The sequence below is a fragment of the Hibiscus syriacus genome, unplaced genomic scaffold (genome assembly GCF_006381635.1).
Source record: "Hibiscus syriacus cultivar Baekdansim isolate YM2019G1 unplaced genomic scaffold, ASM638163v2 tig00116951_pilon, whole genome shotgun sequence".
NCBI classification, from domain to species: Eukaryota; Viridiplantae; Streptophyta; class Magnoliopsida; order Malvales; family Malvaceae; genus Hibiscus; species Hibiscus syriacus.
Genome location: NW_024063482.1, coordinates 3,840,525 through 3,860,024, shown reverse-complemented (window position 1 = coordinate 3,860,024; position 19,500 = coordinate 3,840,525). Strand labels below are relative to the sequence as shown.

Sequence of the window (19,500 nt, the reverse complement as noted above, 5' to 3'; positions counted from 1 at the left end):
TATTTAGGGGTATAGCGCGCCCCCTGCACCGCGCTATACCCCACGTGTCAGATATCCAGGTATAGCGCGGATCAGGGGGCGCGCTATACCCACGTGGCGCCAGATCACCGTATATCGCGGGGCAGGGGCGCGCTATACCCACGTGGCGCCAAATCAGCGTATAGTACGTTCAGGGGCGCACTTTACTGCTACGGGTGTTAGATCGGAAAATATAATCTGACCGATGTTAGATCGGTAAATATACCGATCACCGGTGATTTATTAGGAAAATTGCTTATATTTCCATTATATATATATATATATATATATATATATAATACAATAAATATAAATCGATAAAAATATATTATTTTCTAATACATTTAAGAAAATAATTATAAATAAAATTTAATGACGTTAAATATTGTTTTAAATAAATTTTAAAATTAAAAAATAAATAATGAAATATTTAATATTATTTAGATACAGGCAGTAGAATTAAATCAATATATAAGACAATAATCCATAAAAATAAAATAATTAATGATATTTATATTTTTCTTATTCCATTATATTATGAGTAACTGAGAAAAATTAAGGAACAAGAAAAATCCAGTGTCTGCTTTAAAGGACGACTGGACGAGTATAAATTTCTAGAGACCAAGCCCCAAATTGATACGTTAGGTCCAATAAGATATTTTAAGTCGGTCTAATTATGCTTCTAGTCCCTGTACTCTTTGGACTTTCGAAATTTAGTCCATTTACTTTTAATTTTGGGAATCAAGTTTCTTGTGTTATTTAAAAGTTTAAAATTGTTAATGGACTCCCATTGAATTCAAATATGTGACATTTTAATATTCAAAATTTTGATTTAAAATCAGAGTACAATTGATAGCATTACAAGTACATCAAAATTTTAAATCAGCAATGTAGAGGGACTAAATTTCAAAAGATTAAAGAGAACAATTACTGGGGCCATAATTAGACCCTCTAAGTGACTGGACTCGGTGGAAAAAATAATTAAATGAAGATATCACAAAAAAATTATTTAATATTTGAAGAGAAAAAAGCTCACGTTTCTTATTTTTTAAAAATGTCAAAAATTTAAATATTTTTTTGGGGGGTGTGAAGTTTCAAAATTTAGTGCTTGATAACGAGTTTCCAACCTTATAAAATTGGTTGAAAGTGTCTCTGGGGACCAATATACCATACATTTGCTAGTTAAATTTAAGATATTTCTGTCCCTTAGGACAGTGCCACCTTTTAAAGGAGCAATGTCAAAGTCTTAGGTACATTATAAAAATCATTAACGCTAAACACCTTAGTTCTTTTCTTCATTATAATTCTATCTTTTACATTTTTTCCTGGAAAATTTGCAGTGATGTTATCTTGATAATGATACCCAAACTCAACATGACAAAGTGGGTTGAAGAAACAGGATGAAAGGTCTTGTCCATAAGCTGGACAAAGTTGTAATGCATGTATCACATGTACCATTATGATTACTTCTAAACCGGACAGTTTCATAAGTCGGAATAGCTAGTAATGACTGGTAAGTAATATGGCTGTTACTTCATTCCCGGGCCTTGCAGACACTGCATGCCGCATCGCATCGAGGAAGAACAGAAAACTAAATCCGAACGGAATATGTCAAATAACTTCAACAGGTAGTGTAAAACATTGCAAAACAAAATTTATTTGACCTCGAACATATATAAAGAAAGGGAAGTTTTAGGCTACAAAAGTGCAGCTTCATTTCGATTAGATTGGACCTGAAACATACAGCAGGATCTCTGAACTAAAGAAGAATAAAGTCTCTCCAAGAAGGTGAACTTATTGACAAGGCAACCAGTCTCATTATAGATAAAGTACACTGATTATGTGCCGATTACAAGTAACTTCCTCAATCTCATTTAGTTTGGGGTCGAACGCATGCACAAAACGGTGAGTTCTTCCTCTTCATGTTTCTTACCCCACCATAAAGATAGTCTCTTAACAAAACAGTTGTTTTAAGCCCGGTGGTTCTGGTTCGTCCTCTACTTTCTTTTTCATCGTCGAGCTTCGGTAAGAGAAACTGTATTTTCTGCACCTCCAACTGCAATCGCCCTATCTTTTCAGACCCTTTTCGAGCTTGTTCAGATATTCTCTGCCTACTAACACTCCCACTCGCATCCAATTCTAATGCAGATTTCCCATCAAGATGGGACCATGAACCTTCTCCAGCTTGCATTATCAATTTGCGATTAACATCAAATAGCTTCGTGATGGCTTCCTCTGCTTCTTCTACCTGCTCTTTTACCGTGCCATATTCCATTCCTTTACCTTTTTTACCCTTCCCAGTTATCTCTACCTTCTTCTTCAAAATCCTGCACGGTTATTTGAAGATTAGCCAACTTTTGAGCATCAGAATCAAGTCTTTCTAAAATCTTCCTCTTGTTTCCTTCTTGGTCTGGCTCGGTAAATCTTTTAGATTTGTCTTTGTCTACACTCAACTCCTTGACAAGAGATTTTGTAGAGGGATGATTGCCCTTCTGTGCCTTCACTTTACCAATCCGTTGGTACTCAGTTGGTCCGGTGACAATCTTCTGGGCCTTATCAACATTCAAGTCGACATTACCATCAAGGTCACTGCCTTCCCACAATTCAAGCATTTGATCATCAACCTCCGCAGGTTCTCTCCGGCTTAACCCATGGGATGAGCACTCAGATATCTGGTCAAGCATAATATCTTTTGTCATCATCCCATTGTCCTCTTCGGTGATCTCAGGCGATGCTCTCTGCGTTTTGACACTGTTACCGAGTCCCTCTGCAAGTTCAACTTCTTTATCATTCACATGCCTCTTTGCTCTAACACTTTCTTGAAGTAAGCTGCTACCACATCTTAACTCTTCAAACTGCCTTGTAGCAGTCTCTAGTTTGGAATTGAGATTTAAACTTTCCATTGTTGCACGCTTTTCCATTTCCAGAACTGCTTTTTCAATAGCTTTAATTCTTGTATCGATACTTTGCAAATCAGAAAAACCATCTGGAACCGAGGCATTTTGAACAACGTTTGTTTGTTGACAGTTATCGGTGTGCAAGTCAGACCCCAGGTTGGCATCCTGGAAAACAAGATAACTGTTAAGTCAAAGAATCACAGCTAATAACCACCTAAGACTAATAACACTGTTTCAATAAATGATAGTTTACTGACTAAGTTTCATTTATATTCAGCCTATTAAGATCTAAACGGAAACAGCTTAGACTTTCATAAATTGTTTACATTATTTTAGTCTTGCAAAGCATCTTGGTAGTATTATACGTGATATCTAGGCCTTGCAGAACCAAAACAATACTAGAAACCACATATACCATTAACAGATACTAAGAAAACAAGTTGTTAAAAGCGTATATGGAATTCGCTATATGGTAATAACTAATATGCCAACTAAAAGGAACCACGCTCCAAAATTTACTTCAATAAAAAATACTGAACAGCTTACTCATCAGAAACAAGAAGTTTCAAAATGAGATCATTTTAGTAAAAGCATACATGTCAAACTCAAAGAACTAAGGACATAAATTTGCAGTCAAATTTTGAAAGTGAACTAAAAACTAAGAATTTAGAAGGATGGGAAGCAGCAATCAGTTGCTAGTTTAAATAAACCAGCAGATGCTCATTCAGGTCACAAACATACATGGCTGAGTTAGAATTGAAGTTGTATGTTCAACCAAATTGTATGAAGAAAAGCCTTAGTGTTTTGATTTATTAAAATTTATATAGCAGACATGAAGTTGTAGCAAATGAACAGATGTTACCTTTACCTCATTATAATCTGTGGGAAGTTTACGGTTTAAAATAGTTTGACTCTCCAAAGACATCACGCTGTCCATGAGAGAAACAACAGCTGGAACATATGCTGCCAACTGATCTTTAAGCCCTCCATTCTCACATTCTAAGATTCTAACACTTTTTCCCAGCTCTTCTACTTCCATAGCTTTGGACTGACATCTACTTTCAAGGACTTCACATTCCGTTCTGAGCTCACAAGCCTTCTCTTCAAGCAATGCTTCATGGACAGCAGAAATCTGTAGCTCACCAAATAATGTGGTAGCCTGAGTCTCCCAAAGTTCAACCTCATTTCTTTCCTTTCGTAGTTCAACATGCAAATTCTCCTCCCTATGTTTCCATTCTTCAAGTTCTTTGTGCGATTTCAATAACTCAGCCAGAAGTTTCTGATTAGTCTGACAAATGCTATCAATCTCCTTATTTTGAAGATCAAGTTCAGTATTGAGCTCACAAGCCTTCTCTTCAAGCAATGCTTCACGGAAAGCAGAAATTTGTAGCTCACTAAAAAATGCAGTAGCCTGAGTCTCCCAAAGTTCAACCTCATTTCTTTCCTTTTGTAGTTCAACCCTCAAAGTCTTCTCCCTATGTTTCCATTCTTCAAGTTCCTCATGCAATTTCGATAATTCAGCCTCAAGTTTCTGATTAGCCTGACGAATGCTTTCAATCTCCTTATTTTGAACATCAAATTCTGCATTGAGCTCACAAGCCTTCTCTTCTAGCAATGCTTCACGGAATGCAGAAATTTGTAGCTCACCAAACAGTGCAGTAGCCTGAGTCTCCCAAAGTTCAACCTCATTTCTTTCCTTTTGTAGTTCCACACTCGAACTCTCCTCCCTATGTTTCCTTTCTTCAAGTTCCTCGTGCAATTTTGATAACTCGACCTCATATTTCTGATTAGCCTGACGAATACTTTCAATCTCCTTGTTTTGAAGATCACAGTCTCCAGACAGTTTCAGAATTTGCTTCTCTTGGTCTTCTCCTATCAGCTTGACTTCTTCATATTTACTCTTCAGATCCTCCACAACTTTATGCAGTCGGGATCTCTCCTCTTGATTTGCACTGAGCATCTGTTCGGCTCCCAAAAGCTCATTTGCCTTGAGGCATAATAGATCCTTTCCCTTCACAACTTCATCGTTTAACTGGTTGCAAACAGATCTAACTGAAACCAGATCATTCTCCAAGTTCTGCACTGAATCCTTGAGATGTGAGTTTTCCATTTGCGTTTCTTCAAACTTGATTTCCATTATCTTCAGCTTTCGCTCAATATCATCGTTGCAACATTTGAGTTTATCCAGATTGGCACTGAGCTGCTTTATTTCCACAAAATTATCAGCAATAATGTCCTCGAAAATAAGAGAGATGTTACTTTGAGATATTGCTTCAGAAAATACAGCATAGTTTTCCTCTTCTAGATTATGCTTCTCCTTGGCCAAGTCTGAAACTTCCTTCATCAAAGTCCTTTTCTCATCAAGTAACTTGTGATTCTCTTCAACTGAACTTCGATATGCCCTTTGCAGTTCTAATAGTTGCCCACAAACACTACCTATTTCAGTCTGCAGAACTTCTTCTCTTTGACCTCCCTCTATCACTTTTGATCTCAGTTCTTCATTCATTTCTGCAAGCTTTTCAGCTCTATTTTGCAGTTCTGAGAACTGCTCAGACTGAACCTTCGACTCCTGATGCAGTGAATTATTCTCTATTGCAAGAATTTCTGCTTCTAGTTTCAGTTGCCCAAGAATTTCAATAACAATTGAATTCTCAATTATGAATTTTTGATTTTCATCCAGAGACTTTAGAAGTGAAGTTTGGATCTTTCGGAGCCTGCCAAATATGCAGTCAAGAACTGATTGGTCTTGTTTGATTGTATCATCATAATCACAGACTGTGTCAATCTCAAGAGACTTTAACACCTGATAAAGCCCCATCCTCAGACCAGAAATTTGATCAAATAAGAATTTTATCTTAGTCTGTTTTACTGAATTTTCAAGCTCCAATTCGGAGATAAGTTCTTCTGATAATTTAGAGGCTTCCAAGAGCTTCCTACACTCAAGCACCAAGGAGAAATTCTTATCTTCTAGATTTTGTGCGCATTTCTGCAAGATGAAGTTTTCTACATGAGCATTCATGGCCTTGTCCAGTTCCTCTTCGTATTCTTTCCTTATGAGCAGACTTTCCCAGCTCCAATTCGGAGATAAGTTCTTCTGATAATTAGAGGCTTCCAAGAGCTTCCTACACTCAAGCACCAGGAGAAATTATCTTCTAGATTTTGTGCGCATTTCTGCAAGATGAAGTTTTCTACATGAGCATTCATGGCCTTGTCCAGTTCCTCTTCGTATTCTTTCCTTATGAGCAGACTTTCCCCTTGTAGAAAATGGATCTGAGATTCCATAGAAGTAGATCGGGTTTCATTCAACTTCACAAAACTAGCATATTCTTGCTTTTCAGCATCTAGGAACCCTTTTAGTTCTTCTACTTCACAAAACACTGAATCTCTCTCTTTCTCCAGAACCACATGTTTTTCTTCTAATTCCTGACATCTTTTCTCCAAATCTTCCAGCCTTTTCTGACTGACATTCAACTCAGATATCAAGCATTCTCTCTGTGTTAGCAAACCCAACTTCTCATCACCAAGCAGCATGCATGTATTTTCTAAACTCTTTACACTTTTCCTTAATCCTTCAAGTTCAACATTTGAATCACAAAGGGAATTCTCCAGTTCTGAAAACTTCTCAGACTGAACCGTCAACTCCTGATGCAGTGAATAGTTTGTTGTTGCAAGATTTTCAGCCTCAAGTTTCAGTTGCTCAAGCAAACCAATAAGAACCAAATTCTCAAGTATGAATTGATGATTTTCATCCAGAGATTTTAGAAGTGAATTTTGCATCTTTTGGAAGCTACCAAATATACTGTCAAGAGCTGATTTATCTTCTCTGATTGTATAATCATAACCATGGAAAGCATCAATCTCAAGAGTCCTCGACATCTGATAAAGTCTCATCCTCAATACGGAAATTTGATCAAATAAGGACTTTATCTCCATCTGTTTTTGGGAATTCCCAAGCTCCAATTCAGAGATAAGTTTTTCAGATAATGTGGAGGCTTTCAAGAGCTTCCTACACTCAAGTGATAGGGATAAATTCTTCTCTTCCAGATCTTGTGTGCATCTCTTCAAAACGAAGGATTCTACATGAGCATCCATGGCCTTGTCAAGTTCCCCTTGTAGAAAATGGATTTGGGACTCCATGGAAGTAACTCGGGTTTCATTCAACTTCACAGAACTAGCATGTTTTTGCATTTCAGCATCTAGTGACTTTTGTAGCTCTTGTACTTCATGAAGTGTTGATTCCCTTTCTTTCTCCAGACCGACATATTTTTCTTCTAATCCCTGGTATCTTTTTTCAAAATCTTTCAGCCTTTCCTGATTGACATTCAACTCAGAAAGCAAACCTTCTCTCTGAGTTATCAAGCCAAACTTCTCAGCACCAAGCAGAAGGCATGAGTTTTCTGCACTCTTTAGCTTTTCCCTCAATCCTTCAAGTTCAGCTTTTGCATCACAAAGGGAAGTCTCCAGTTCTGAAACCTGCTCGAACTGAACCTTCAACTCCTTGTGCAATAAATTTTTCTCTGTAGCAAGACTTTCTGCCTCAAGTTTGAGTTGTCCAAGCAAACCAATAAGAACTGAATTCTCAATTGTGAATTGCTGATTTTCATCCAGAGACTTTAGAAGTGAATTTTGCATCTTTTGGAGCCTGCCAAATATAAAATCAAGAACTGATTGGTCTCGTTTGATTATCTCATCATAACCATGCACAACATCAATCTCGAGAGTCCTCAACATCTGATGGAGCCCCATCCTCAGTACAGTAATTTGATCAGATAAGGATTTTATCTTCATCTGTTTTCCGGAATTACCAAGCTCCAGTTCAGAAATAAATTTTTTGGATAGTTTGGAGGCTTCAAAGAGCTTCCTACACTCAATCAATAGGGACAAATTCTTCTCTTCCAGATCTTGTGCACATCTCTGCAAAACGAAGGTTTCTACATGAGCACTCATAGCCTTGTCCAGTTGCTCCTCATATTCTTTCTTTCTGCATAGACTTTCCCCTTCTAGAAAATGGATTTGAGATTCCAGAGAAGAAATTTGGGCTTCATTCGACCTCACAAATCTAGCATGTTCTTGCTTCTCTGCATTTAGTGACTTTTGTAGCTCTTCTACTTCATGAAGCATCAACTCTCTCTCTTTCTCCAGCCCCACATTTTTTTCTTCTAATCCCTGATATCTTTTCTCCAAGTCCGCCAGCCTTTTCCGACTAACATTCAAGTCAGAAATCAAACCTTCTCTCTGTGTTATCAGGCCAGACTTCTCATTGCCAAGCAGCAGGCATGAACTTTCCAAGCTCTTTAGCTTTGCTCCTGACACTTCAAGCTCAGCATTTGCTTTAAAAAGGGAAGTCTCCAATTCTGAGAACTGCTCAGACTGAACCTTCAACTCCCGGTGCAGTGAATTCTTCTCTGTAGCAAGATTTTTTGCCTCAAGTTTCAGTTTCCCAAGCAATTCAATAAGAACTGAATTTTCAATTATGAACTGCTGATTTTCATCCAGAGACTTTAAATGTGAGTTTTGCATCTTTTGGAGCCTGGCAAATATACAGTCAAGAATTATTTGATCTTGTTTGATCATATCATCATAACCATGGACATCAATCTCAAGGGTCCTCGACATCTTATAAAGCCCCGTTCTCATTATGGCAATTTGATCAAATAAGGATTTTACCTCCATCTCCTTTTTGGAATTTTCCAGCTTCAATTCGATTTCAGATAATTTGGAGGCTTCCAGGAGTTTCCTACATTCAAGCAGTAGGGATAAATTCTTCTCTTCCAGATCTTGAGCACATTTTTGCAAGATGAAGGTTTCTACATGAGAAATAATGGACCTGTCCAATTCCTCTTCATATTCTTTCTTCCTGCACACACTTTCCCCTTGCAGAAAATGAATCTGAGATTCCATAGCAATAACTCGGGTTTCATTCAATTTCACAACACTAGCATGTTCTTGTTTTTCAGCATCTAGTGACTTTTGTAGCTCTTCTACTTCACGAACTGTTGATTCTCTCTCTATCTCCAGGTCCACATATTTTTCTTCTAAGCGCTGATATAGTTTTCCGAAATCTTCCAGTCTTTTCTGACTGACATTCAACTCAGAAATCAAACTTCCTCTTCGTGTTATCAGGCCAGACTTCTCATCACTAAGCTGCAGGCACGAATTTTCTAAGTTCTTCAATTGTACCCTCAGTCCTCCAAGTTCAGTATTTGCATCAAAAAGGGAATTCTCCAGCACATTATTCTTCTCTGAAAGCTTCTCTAGATTCTCAGTTGCAATCTGTAACTGAGAGGTAAGTGTGTCCTTCTCAGCTGCAAGGGTGGATTTCTCAATCAAAAGAGATTGACAGGATTCTTCCAATAACTTCATTCTCCCCTGAACACTTTCTAACTCAACATTCAAATCTGACAATGAATTCTCTAAAAGGGCATTTTTCTCAATAAGTTTCTCCATGGTTTTCAACTTCTCTAGAAGGGCTAGCTTTTCACCTCTGTCTCTCTCGCAGACATATTTTAGCTCTGTGTTCTCATCCTGTAGTTTCTTCACAGTTGATGCAAAGGTTTCTGCATTTAAGCCAACTGACTCCAGTTGCCCTGTCATATCTTGATGTCTGTCGTTAAAGCCATTGAGTTCCTCTTTCAAACAGTAGATTTCTTGCTGAAGAGCATTTCTTTGGTCCACTCTAAGTTCAACTTCTGCTTCAAGTTTTGTTATAGCCTCCCTTAAGCTTAAGATCTCATCTTGAAAATTCTTGATGGACATTACTGAACTTAAATTGAGTTCATTCAGGCCCTTGTTCTCCTCCTTGACCCTCTGTAGTTCATCCTCTAAACTTTGCTTACGGGATTCAGTAACCTGTAAAAGTTGAGCCCTATTCTCAAGCTCCATGGCCAGAGATCTGAGTTCTTCCTGGGATTGAGAGTGCAAATGCTGCAGAGTTTGAAATGCTGTTTCAGCCTCCATGTACCTCAAGCTCTCCTCTTGTAGGGAAGTCCAAAGTCTCCCCAACTCCTCCTGCTTCTTTGTTAGTTCTTGACTTTGATCTCCTATTTTTTGCACGAAAGACTCCAATTCAGTATGCAGACTCTGATTGGTTCTCTCCAACTGACTACACCTTTCTTCAGCACCTTTTAAATTTGCAGCCCCGTCATCTATCTTACTGTGGAGCCATTGAGCCTCCTCCTGGGCACAAGCAAGTTTGTGTTCCAGGCTAGAAATTGTCACTATGCATTTCTGGTACTGAAGCTCAACTAGTTCCTTATCTTTGGTCAGCTCAACAACTACTTGCTTTAAAGTTTCAAGTTCACCTTCAGCTTTCTCTGCTCGTTCAGTCATCCTTCTGGCCTTTTCTTCAGCATTCAATAGTTTTTCCTCCAGATTGCTTATTGTCTCTGAACACTGCTTGAAACGAGCAAGAGCATCCTCCTTTTCGGCTTCTACTCTGGCTATGTCCTGCTTTAAGGCTTCAGCTTCAGCTTCAGCTTTACTAGCTCGCTCATTCAGTTCTCCAGCATCCTTTTGTACTCGAGAAATACTGTTCTCAAGATTATTTATTTTCTCCAAGCACTGCTGGTACTGAACAAGATTTGCATCCTTTTCAGCCTCTAATTTGGTGAGGGCATCCTTCAAAGTCCAAACTTCAGCTTCAGTTTGACTTGCTCGTTCATTAAGCCCCCGGGAATCTTCTTGAGCACGAGAGACTTCTCTCTCTAGATCAGACAACCTCTCCAAACTCTGCTGGTATTGTAGTAAGCCAGCTTCTTTTTCAGCTTCTAATTTAGCAAGAGCATTCTTCAACGTAAAAACTTCCATCTCAGCTTTAGTCACTCGTTCAGACTCAGATGGAACTCGAGTCCTAAGATCAGGTCCCATGTTGTTTCGGGAACTTTGTTCTTTCTCCCCTTTATCATGAAAGTTAAGGCCTTTTCTTGCCCTTCCTTCCATAAATTTCACACGGTTTGTAGCTTCTTCAGAACCAAACGAATCGTTGAACTGTTTCAGACCCTTTCTGATCATTATAGATTCGGATCCTGAAGTTTCTGCCCCATTCCTCTTGATAGCATGTGAAGAGAATCCCAAAGCATCCTTCTGCAGCTCGTCAGGTTCCAACAATGCTTGTATTGGTGGTGGCATCTCAGGTGTTCGGGGGTCAACCTCAGCAGCAGAACCTCCAGGTGAGTCATCTGCAAATGCACCTGGAACTTGATTTGGAAATACTTCTGCCATCGTCCGATGAGCCTGACGAAGCACCCCAGTCGCATGATCATATCTTTCAGCCAATGAACGATATGCTCGATAAAACTCTTCTACCAATTTCGTTAACTCCGGCCGTTTCTTGTAAAACATCTCTGCTCGTCTAGCAAAGGAATCAGCATCTTCTTCAATGAGCTTGATCATTTGCTTGACTTTAGCATCCATGTCTATTCAAGAAGAAGATACTTTGATTGTCAAAATACAGGTATACAGAGAGAGACTGAAAATTAAATGTTGAAATTAAAAAAATCATGGAACACAGAAACCACAATCTCGTAACCCCCAGCCAAAATCTATAGGCTTTCATTGACCAATTAACCCTTCCGAACTTAGTTTGATTAAAGACCACTAAGCAAAGATGGTTATAACCTTTACCTAGAGGGGCAAAACCAGAACATGTAACTCGTTAGGCTTCTAAACCATGGTTGTAAGCTTGATTTAACCAATGTCAACTTTTATCACTCAACTTTACACAGTTAATCATACCATTGCTTCTTGTAACAATTAAATAGTTGCAACAATGGTGTACCTGTGAGATTCTCCTGGAGCCATTTTGAATTTTTTGGGCTTATGTGGCTGTTCCACCACCACGAATACATGCCTTTAGAATCTGCGTGCTTCGATGTCGCCATGGCTTCAGTCCTCGACACCACCACTTCCTGATCCCCGAACACAGATTACAACTCTTAATTCCGAAAATGAGGTGATGGATCTGCACAGAACCAGGTTTTTCCAGTGCTTAGTTCCTGAAAATAGCAAACAAAAGCAATTCACTTTTCTATTGGCCATGTGAGCAAGAACATTAAAAGATCAAGTAGAAACAGCATGAAAAATAACCTGATCAAGGGACTCCGACGGTCAAAATACATATGAAACAAAGCAAATAATAACTGGTAACCATTGCCTTCAAGATTGCCACATCAAGAAAAAAAAAACATAATCAAAACAGGTGATTGAAACAGTAAGGTAGAATCTGATCAATCAAACATATAAATAGTTTAAGAAAAAAGTACAGATTCACAGTAAAAAAGAACACGGCATCCGAATCATAAACAACAATCTGATCAACAAATAATTGATAAGCAGGGCCATTAAAATTCGGGAAACAGGGAATGTAAGACATGAAAATTACAAAATTCTTACCAAAACTTTTATATAAAAAAAAGATAAGAAAATTCTGGTTTCTGGCTTTTGATTATTAGCAGCTAATGATCAACAAACAATTAGCTGCTTGGATTTTCATTTTGGTGCTTCACCCCATTTCTGAATGGTCTTCTTCTGTGTTGCAACTCTCCCTTTACTTCGATTCTCTCTCTCTCTCGGAGCTGTTTTCGGTTACTTTTTCAGTCCTGGGTTTTGGTGCTTTTTGGGAAACAATTTCAATGATGGGAAGAAAACAAAAAACAAATGGGCAGAAGACAACAAAATACCCATTAATGAACAGTGAAGCACCTAACAAAACAAAGAATTTAAGGAGTGTAAAACGACTTAAAATATTTTTTTAATGTATTTGTCTCGTATTTGTATAGGGTTTTTTCAGTGAAGTGTTCTGAAGAAAGAGAAAACAAAACGAGAGCAGTGAGAAAAAAAAAAGGAGATTTGATGAAGGGAAATGACCAAGTTGTCCCCTTTGGCATTCGCGTGGGGGTTTAGGGTTCTAAGAAATGTTGTTCCTCCTCGTGTCGTGTTTTTATCTAGTTTACTCTGACTTCGATAACAATAACAACAAAATTCTATTAATGAGATAAGGGTAGGTAGGGTAGTAGGTTGCTCTCAAAGTTAGGTTGAGAGAAATTTTCGCGGAAGACTTTCGGTAGTTAAAAATTAAAAAATAAAGATAAAATACAATGCATATATAAATAAATAAATAAATACATAGTTGAACAGTCTTCATATGCAGTCTACATATACGCGTCTGTAATGGGAAGTAATCCCTGCAAATAAAACTATGCGTAAAAATCTCTGCATATAGACAGAAACGTAAGTCAGCGATAGCAAGTTACGAGAAGGAATAAAGTCAAATGGGTTAAAACCTAAACTAAGGCAATACTACTTCGCTACACTAATTCTAAGCCTTCATAAATTCTAATGACAGAAACGTAAAAAAGTAGAAGTCATGAAAATTACTATAAAGGCATTAAAAATAAGATAGAGATGTTACACCCTATTGTTGTGACCCACACTACTCGGCTACCATGATCTTAAGTCTTCATATTTTCTATCAGAGGTCATGTCCTCGGTAAGGGCTAAATCATTCAAATCAGATTTTAAGCAGTCTACCCACTTCCTCCTTGGTCGTCCTCTTCTTCTGGCACCGTCGACTGTAATCGACTCTACCCTCCTGATCGCATCCGACGGTTGTCACTTAAGGACATGTACAAACCACCGTAGTCTTCCCTCCCTCAATTTTTCGGATACAGACACCACCCTCAAAGACATCCTAATTGCAGTGTTTGGTGTCATGTCCCACAGAGTCCTACTACATGTCCATCGAAACATTCTTATTTTTGTGGCCTCCATCCTCCTTACGTGATCCTTCTTGATTGCCCAACATTATGATCCATACAGCAGCGCTGGTCTAATTGTCATTCTATAAAATTTTCCCTTAAGTTTTAGAGGCACCTTCTTATCACACAAAACTCCAGTAACAACCCTCTACTTTAGCAATCCCGCCTTTATACGGTGTGTAACGTCATCATCTACACCTCATCTTTATGTATCATAGACCCTAGGTACTTGAAACAATAATTTGTTGTTGTTGTTGTTGTTGTTGTTTACTTCGGTAAGAAAAGATAATAAATGCGGTTAATAAATAGTTTATAGAAGTATATAGGGTAAATTATATGTTTAATATCTTAATTATTAATTTTGTTTTATTTTAATTATCTAATTATTTTTTAAAATTATATATAACTTTAAGTATTAGTTTATTTTGATCATATGTTGTTAAAAATTAACGTTAATATTAATGTGTAACTATAAGATAATGTTATATCATTATTAAAGTTGATTACATTAGAACTCACATAGTCATATTGATATATCTATATATATTATATGTTATAATTTTTTGATCTTTATTTTAAAGGATTATAAATATTATTACAATAATATGATTTTTTACGTACTTATATAATTTTTAAATAAAATTATAAAATGCATTTTTTAATTATAAAATATAAGAATAATAAATTTATATACAACTCTTTTATCACTTTATTTATTATTAAAAAATTATAGAATATATTTTTTTTCATCAAAATTAATGTATGATCATATATATATATATATATATATATAATTCTTTTAATTTTATACAAATTTAATATTATTAGATAACTGAAAATAGATTGTTTAGATTAACAATATAAAATGAAAATAAATTCACTAAAAAAATACAAAAAGTTAATTTCAATCATATATTTTTACTCATCTAACGATCTTAAATCTATATAAAATTAATATTTACGTAAATAAATTATAATTATGTGTGTGTAAACAAAAGCTTTATGCAAAGACAAAAATGTGAATTATTAGTCACTAAAAATTAGATAATTAAAACTAATAGTAGAAAATAAAAAAAATACAAACAATTACTTTCAATTCTATATTTACTCATCTAACGATGTTAAATTTATATAAAATTAAAAAAAAAAGTTTATAACACAAATAAATTCTAATTATATATATATATATATATATATATATATATATATATATATATATATATATATATATATATATATATATATATATATAAACAAAAGCTTTATTCAAAGACAAAAATGTGAATTATTAATTGGAAGATAGAGAGATAGAGTTTGAGAATTTGGATTAGGAAGTGGGAACAAATGACTCATTTGAAGTGTATATGTCAATATCCAAATTAGTTGATGAAAACTTGGCTTCCACGGCCTCCAAATGGGGACAACCAGGCATGACTTGCAAGTTCAGTTTTATGTAGTTCTTTTTTTAATAAACCCATTAGGTCAAACATTTTTATTTGTTATTATATTATGTATAAATTATAAATTATAAATTTATTTTTTATATTTTTATCTTATTATTTTTTATATTTCATATATGATTTTGAAATTTCAGATTTAAACGATAGTATTTAGATATGTTAAGTTAGTTGTTTTATTATTACTCCATGTATTAGGTATAAATTGTAAATTTAATTTATATTTTTAAATTGTATTATTATAAATTCTTGTAATTTAATTACATTTTCTATGTACTAATTGAATTTTATAATTTAAAAAATATAAAGACTACAAATGACCAACTTAAAGTATAGTGAATAAATCTACAACAAATACATAGTATAAGATGAAACCCTAAAATTTAACCAATCGGTTATTACAACAATGGTATTTAATGGATTTAAATGGATTAATTACATCAAATGCCCCTAAATTATGGCTCAAAATCTAAATAAATCTTTAAAATTCAAAGCATTCTAATTGAGTCATGAGTATCGGTATCATGTCAATCAAATCATTCAACCAACATAACTCCAGCTTGGGTATTAAAGATCAAGTCTATTTTGATATAGAAATTATTTAAAAACATGTGATTCAAAGTTTAAAAAATATATATATTCCCTCTAAGGTGAGTTCGAACAGTTGCGTTTGAAGAGTATGTGTACATCATCAATGGTTAAGAAATAATCACCTCAGATTGTCTAAAGAAACTGTACTGAAAATAAATTAATTGGTGTAACATCATTTAATTATAATATTTTTAAAACTCAGTGAGTAATTTAAAATTATAATTGGAAACATTGGATGAAGTTAATCCTTTTTAAATTAAGATATAAACACCTATTATCCATTTTCTCAACTTCAAATTATTGCCTCTTAGTAAAGAAGATGTCAATTTTGATAAATACATGGAGTTTGCTTATAAGTCGATGAAATTGATTTGACAATCTTAGTAGTCGTAGAGTTCCTTTTCAGTAACAATGTGAATAAAACCCATAACCTAATCTTTAATTTTTTTTTTTGGGGGGGGGGGGGGGCTGGTGTCATATTTCTTGATCAGGCTTTTGTAAGTAAAAGTAAAATTTAAAATATTACTAACGAATAAATATTATAAAATAATAAAAGGTAAATAAATATAGTTTTATCATGTACGAAAAATAAAAAAAAAACTAAAAGTGAAAAAGATCGTCAACAAAGGAATATAAGACGAACAATAAATCTTAAATGCATTACAATACAACATAAATGACATTCACATAAATCTAGCAACCATGGATATATATTTATTGTTAGGGATGGGCATGGGTCGGTTGGCGACCCGAAAATTTTACACCCTTCACTGGATCTGATCCGACCCTAAAAATATACATCCTTCACCCGATCCGATCCGACACGACTCAAAATAGTAAAATAATATTATTTTATTTAATAAAATAGTGATTTAATTGAAAAATATATATATAGAGAGAGGTATTATTGTAATTATTCTTAAATATATAAGGTAAAACTATATTTTTCCGGGTCGAATTTTTCATTCCAAACCGAATCCGACCTGAATCCGATTTAAAAAAAACTTATCGGGGTCGGGTAGGGTCAGAACCCGTGGTTCAGGGCCTATACCCATCCCTATTTATAGTTGTGTGAATCTCTATTTTTTCTTTCTATCGATTTATTCATGTATTAAACCAATTACATTATGAGTTTTTAGAATCGAATCAAATAAAGTTCGAGTCACAATCTTTAAGACATAACATCTTTTGGATCATTTACTTGTTAGTTTTAAAAGGTAAAATTATGACACATAAAATTTAGTAGTATAAATTTTTTTCAAATATTTTTTTTGATAAGTAATTTATATTCCATCCAAGAAAGCAGTCTAGCTGCTATAACCAACAAAGTTACCTCAAGACAGACCCCAATTCAAATATAAATACCTATTAACATCATCAAGCCTAGGACAACCAAATCTACACAACTTGACTCTAACAACCACTTTTATACTATTTACAATTACATCAGCCGATCGAGACGAGCCTCTAAAGAGCCTATGATTACGCTCTTCCCAGACAGAATACAGCAGACCAGTCCAAGCAAGCTTTAGGATACGAACTCTAAAGGATTTTCCCTTCAAATTTGCAATCAACCAATTAAAGACATCATCCCAGCTGTTCAGGTCACAACGAACATCACAAGAAGTTAGAACAATACCCCACACTTCCTTTGCAAAATAGCATTTAACAAAAAGGTGATCTCGAGATTCAATGGCAGAGCCACACAAACAACAAACATTATCAATAGCCAAACCAAAACGGACAAACCTATCTTTAGTAGCCAACCTATCGAGAATGACCATTCACGAGATAAGAGAGAGAATTTGGGGATGTGAGCAGGGAACCAGATCAGTTTTTGCCAATTTACCTTCGCCCTACAATCCCGAATATTGTCCCAGATCCATTTACCTTTAATAAGACTCCAGTTGGTACAAGGGAGGAATAACCGTCTAGACTCCTCACGCATACTCAGAAGCTTGCTCAGGATCCAACTGAAGTGAGCTTTGCACTCAACATCCCAAAAGCTAACTATTTTGAAACAATATTCATTGATCCAGGCAATCCAAAGAGAGTCTTCATTAGCCAATATGTTTTTTTATAAGGAGCAAACAACAAGCTTTATTCCAGACCACAAGGCTTCGAAGACCCAATCCACCCTCAGACTTCAAGGAGTAGATCTGGCTCCATCCCACACGAGCTCCTTTTGCTGATGAATCACTGTCATTATAGAAAAAATGCATACAAAGGCGTTCAATATCCCTAAAAATTCCCTTGGACAAAACCAGCTGCCTACACCAATAGTTAAAAATGTTGAACAAAACAAATTTAATCAATTGGAGCCTACCACCATAACTCAGGTTCTTGTTAGACCAAATCCTGAGCTTATCCTTTATTTTGGTCAAAAGTGCTTCACAGTCTTTGTCTGTGAGCTTGCGGGTCACCAGAGGCACCCCAAGATACCTCACAGGAAGAAGTCCCAACCCAAACCCTATAGCCAATATGATCTTCTCCAGGTCAAGCATGTTCAAACTACAAGCATACAATTCTGTCTTTTGAGCATTCAGTTTAAGGCCTGATAGCTCATAGAACTTATCTAAATTGCATTGCACTCCCAACACAGCATCCAAAGAGCCATAACAAAAAACAAGCAGATCATCCGCAAAGCAAAGGTGAGTGAGAGATATTCTTCTACACTTAAGAGTGGAACTTAAAGACACAATGATTAGCAGTAACATCTAGGAGAGAGGACATAACATTCATGGATATAATAAATAGGTAAGGAGATAAATGATTTCCTTGCCTAACCCCCTAGCTCCTTTGAAATACCCCACCAAGCTACCATTAAGAGAAAGAGAGAACATAGGGGTAGTTGTTAAAAACATTTTTATGTTTCGATATAACAAATTAAGTTAAATGAATTTTAAGATTTTACAAAAGATTTTCTAAGTATATTCGATGTAATTATTCGAATATCAAAATATTACTCCAAGTGTTTCAAAGTTCATTTTAATCCTTACTAAAGTGTAAAATTGTGTTTTATACTTAAACTATTTTTAAAACAATTTTACAAAGTATTTCAAACCGTTTCAAAGCCAAGAAAAATCAGATTGTCCAGGGGGTACAGATTCCCCCCCAGGGGGTACCGATTCCCCCCAGGGGGTACCGATTCCCCCATGTCTAACCGTCGAAATCAGATTGTACTTAGGGAACTGATTCCATATGAGGGGGTACCGATTCCCCCCACGCTCCAAGCTGTTTTATTAATGGATTCTCATCTCCAAACGGCTCCAAAACATCCTCAACGGCTATATACGACTTCAAACACATTCCAAGCTATAAATACAAGCTAAGGACACTTGAAGAAGCAAGAGAACACAAGAGAAGAGTTTTTCAATCTTATTTCATCTTTCTCTTGTAAATATTTTGTTCTTGTGACCTCAATCTTGTAAACACCTACCTTAGAGAGGTTTTCTTGTTTACATCTTATATCCTTTTATAAAGGGGAAATGTTCTAGCTTAGCCTGTGTAAAACCTAGGGAAAGGTTCTAGTTTAGCCCGGAAAAACTAGGGAGTTTGTAAGGTTACTCTTTATCCTCAAAAGAAAGAATAAATTAGTGAATTTGTGGAAAATCCTTGGTGAGGAGCTAAGGTAGTGGATGTAGACTTTGATTGAGAAAGTTGAACCACTATAAATCGCTGTGCAATTCTCTATCTTTCAATCTCTTTACTCCCTAAACACAAAACTGTTTCGACCCCTCTTTGCAAATCGTTCCGGTTATCGATTTAAGCTTTCGAAAATCC

At 35.8% G+C, this 19,500-nt stretch overlaps 1 protein-coding gene and 1 pseudogene across 1 annotated transcript; both read right to left on the bottom strand.

Moving 5' to 3' along the window:
- Nucleotides 1-1,696: 1,696 nt before the first annotated feature.
- On the bottom strand, nucleotides 1,697-12,086 carry LOC120189102 (annotated as a pseudogene).
- Nucleotides 12,087-17,051: 4,965 nt separating this feature from the next.
- LOC120189013 lies at nucleotides 17,052-17,501 on the bottom strand. Its single transcript, XM_039192363.1, has one exon. It carries the CDS (start codon nucleotides 17,499-17,501, stop codon nucleotides 17,052-17,054), a length of 450 nt encoding a protein of 149 aa, XP_039048294.1.
- Nucleotides 17,502-19,500: the final 1,999 nt, after the last annotated feature.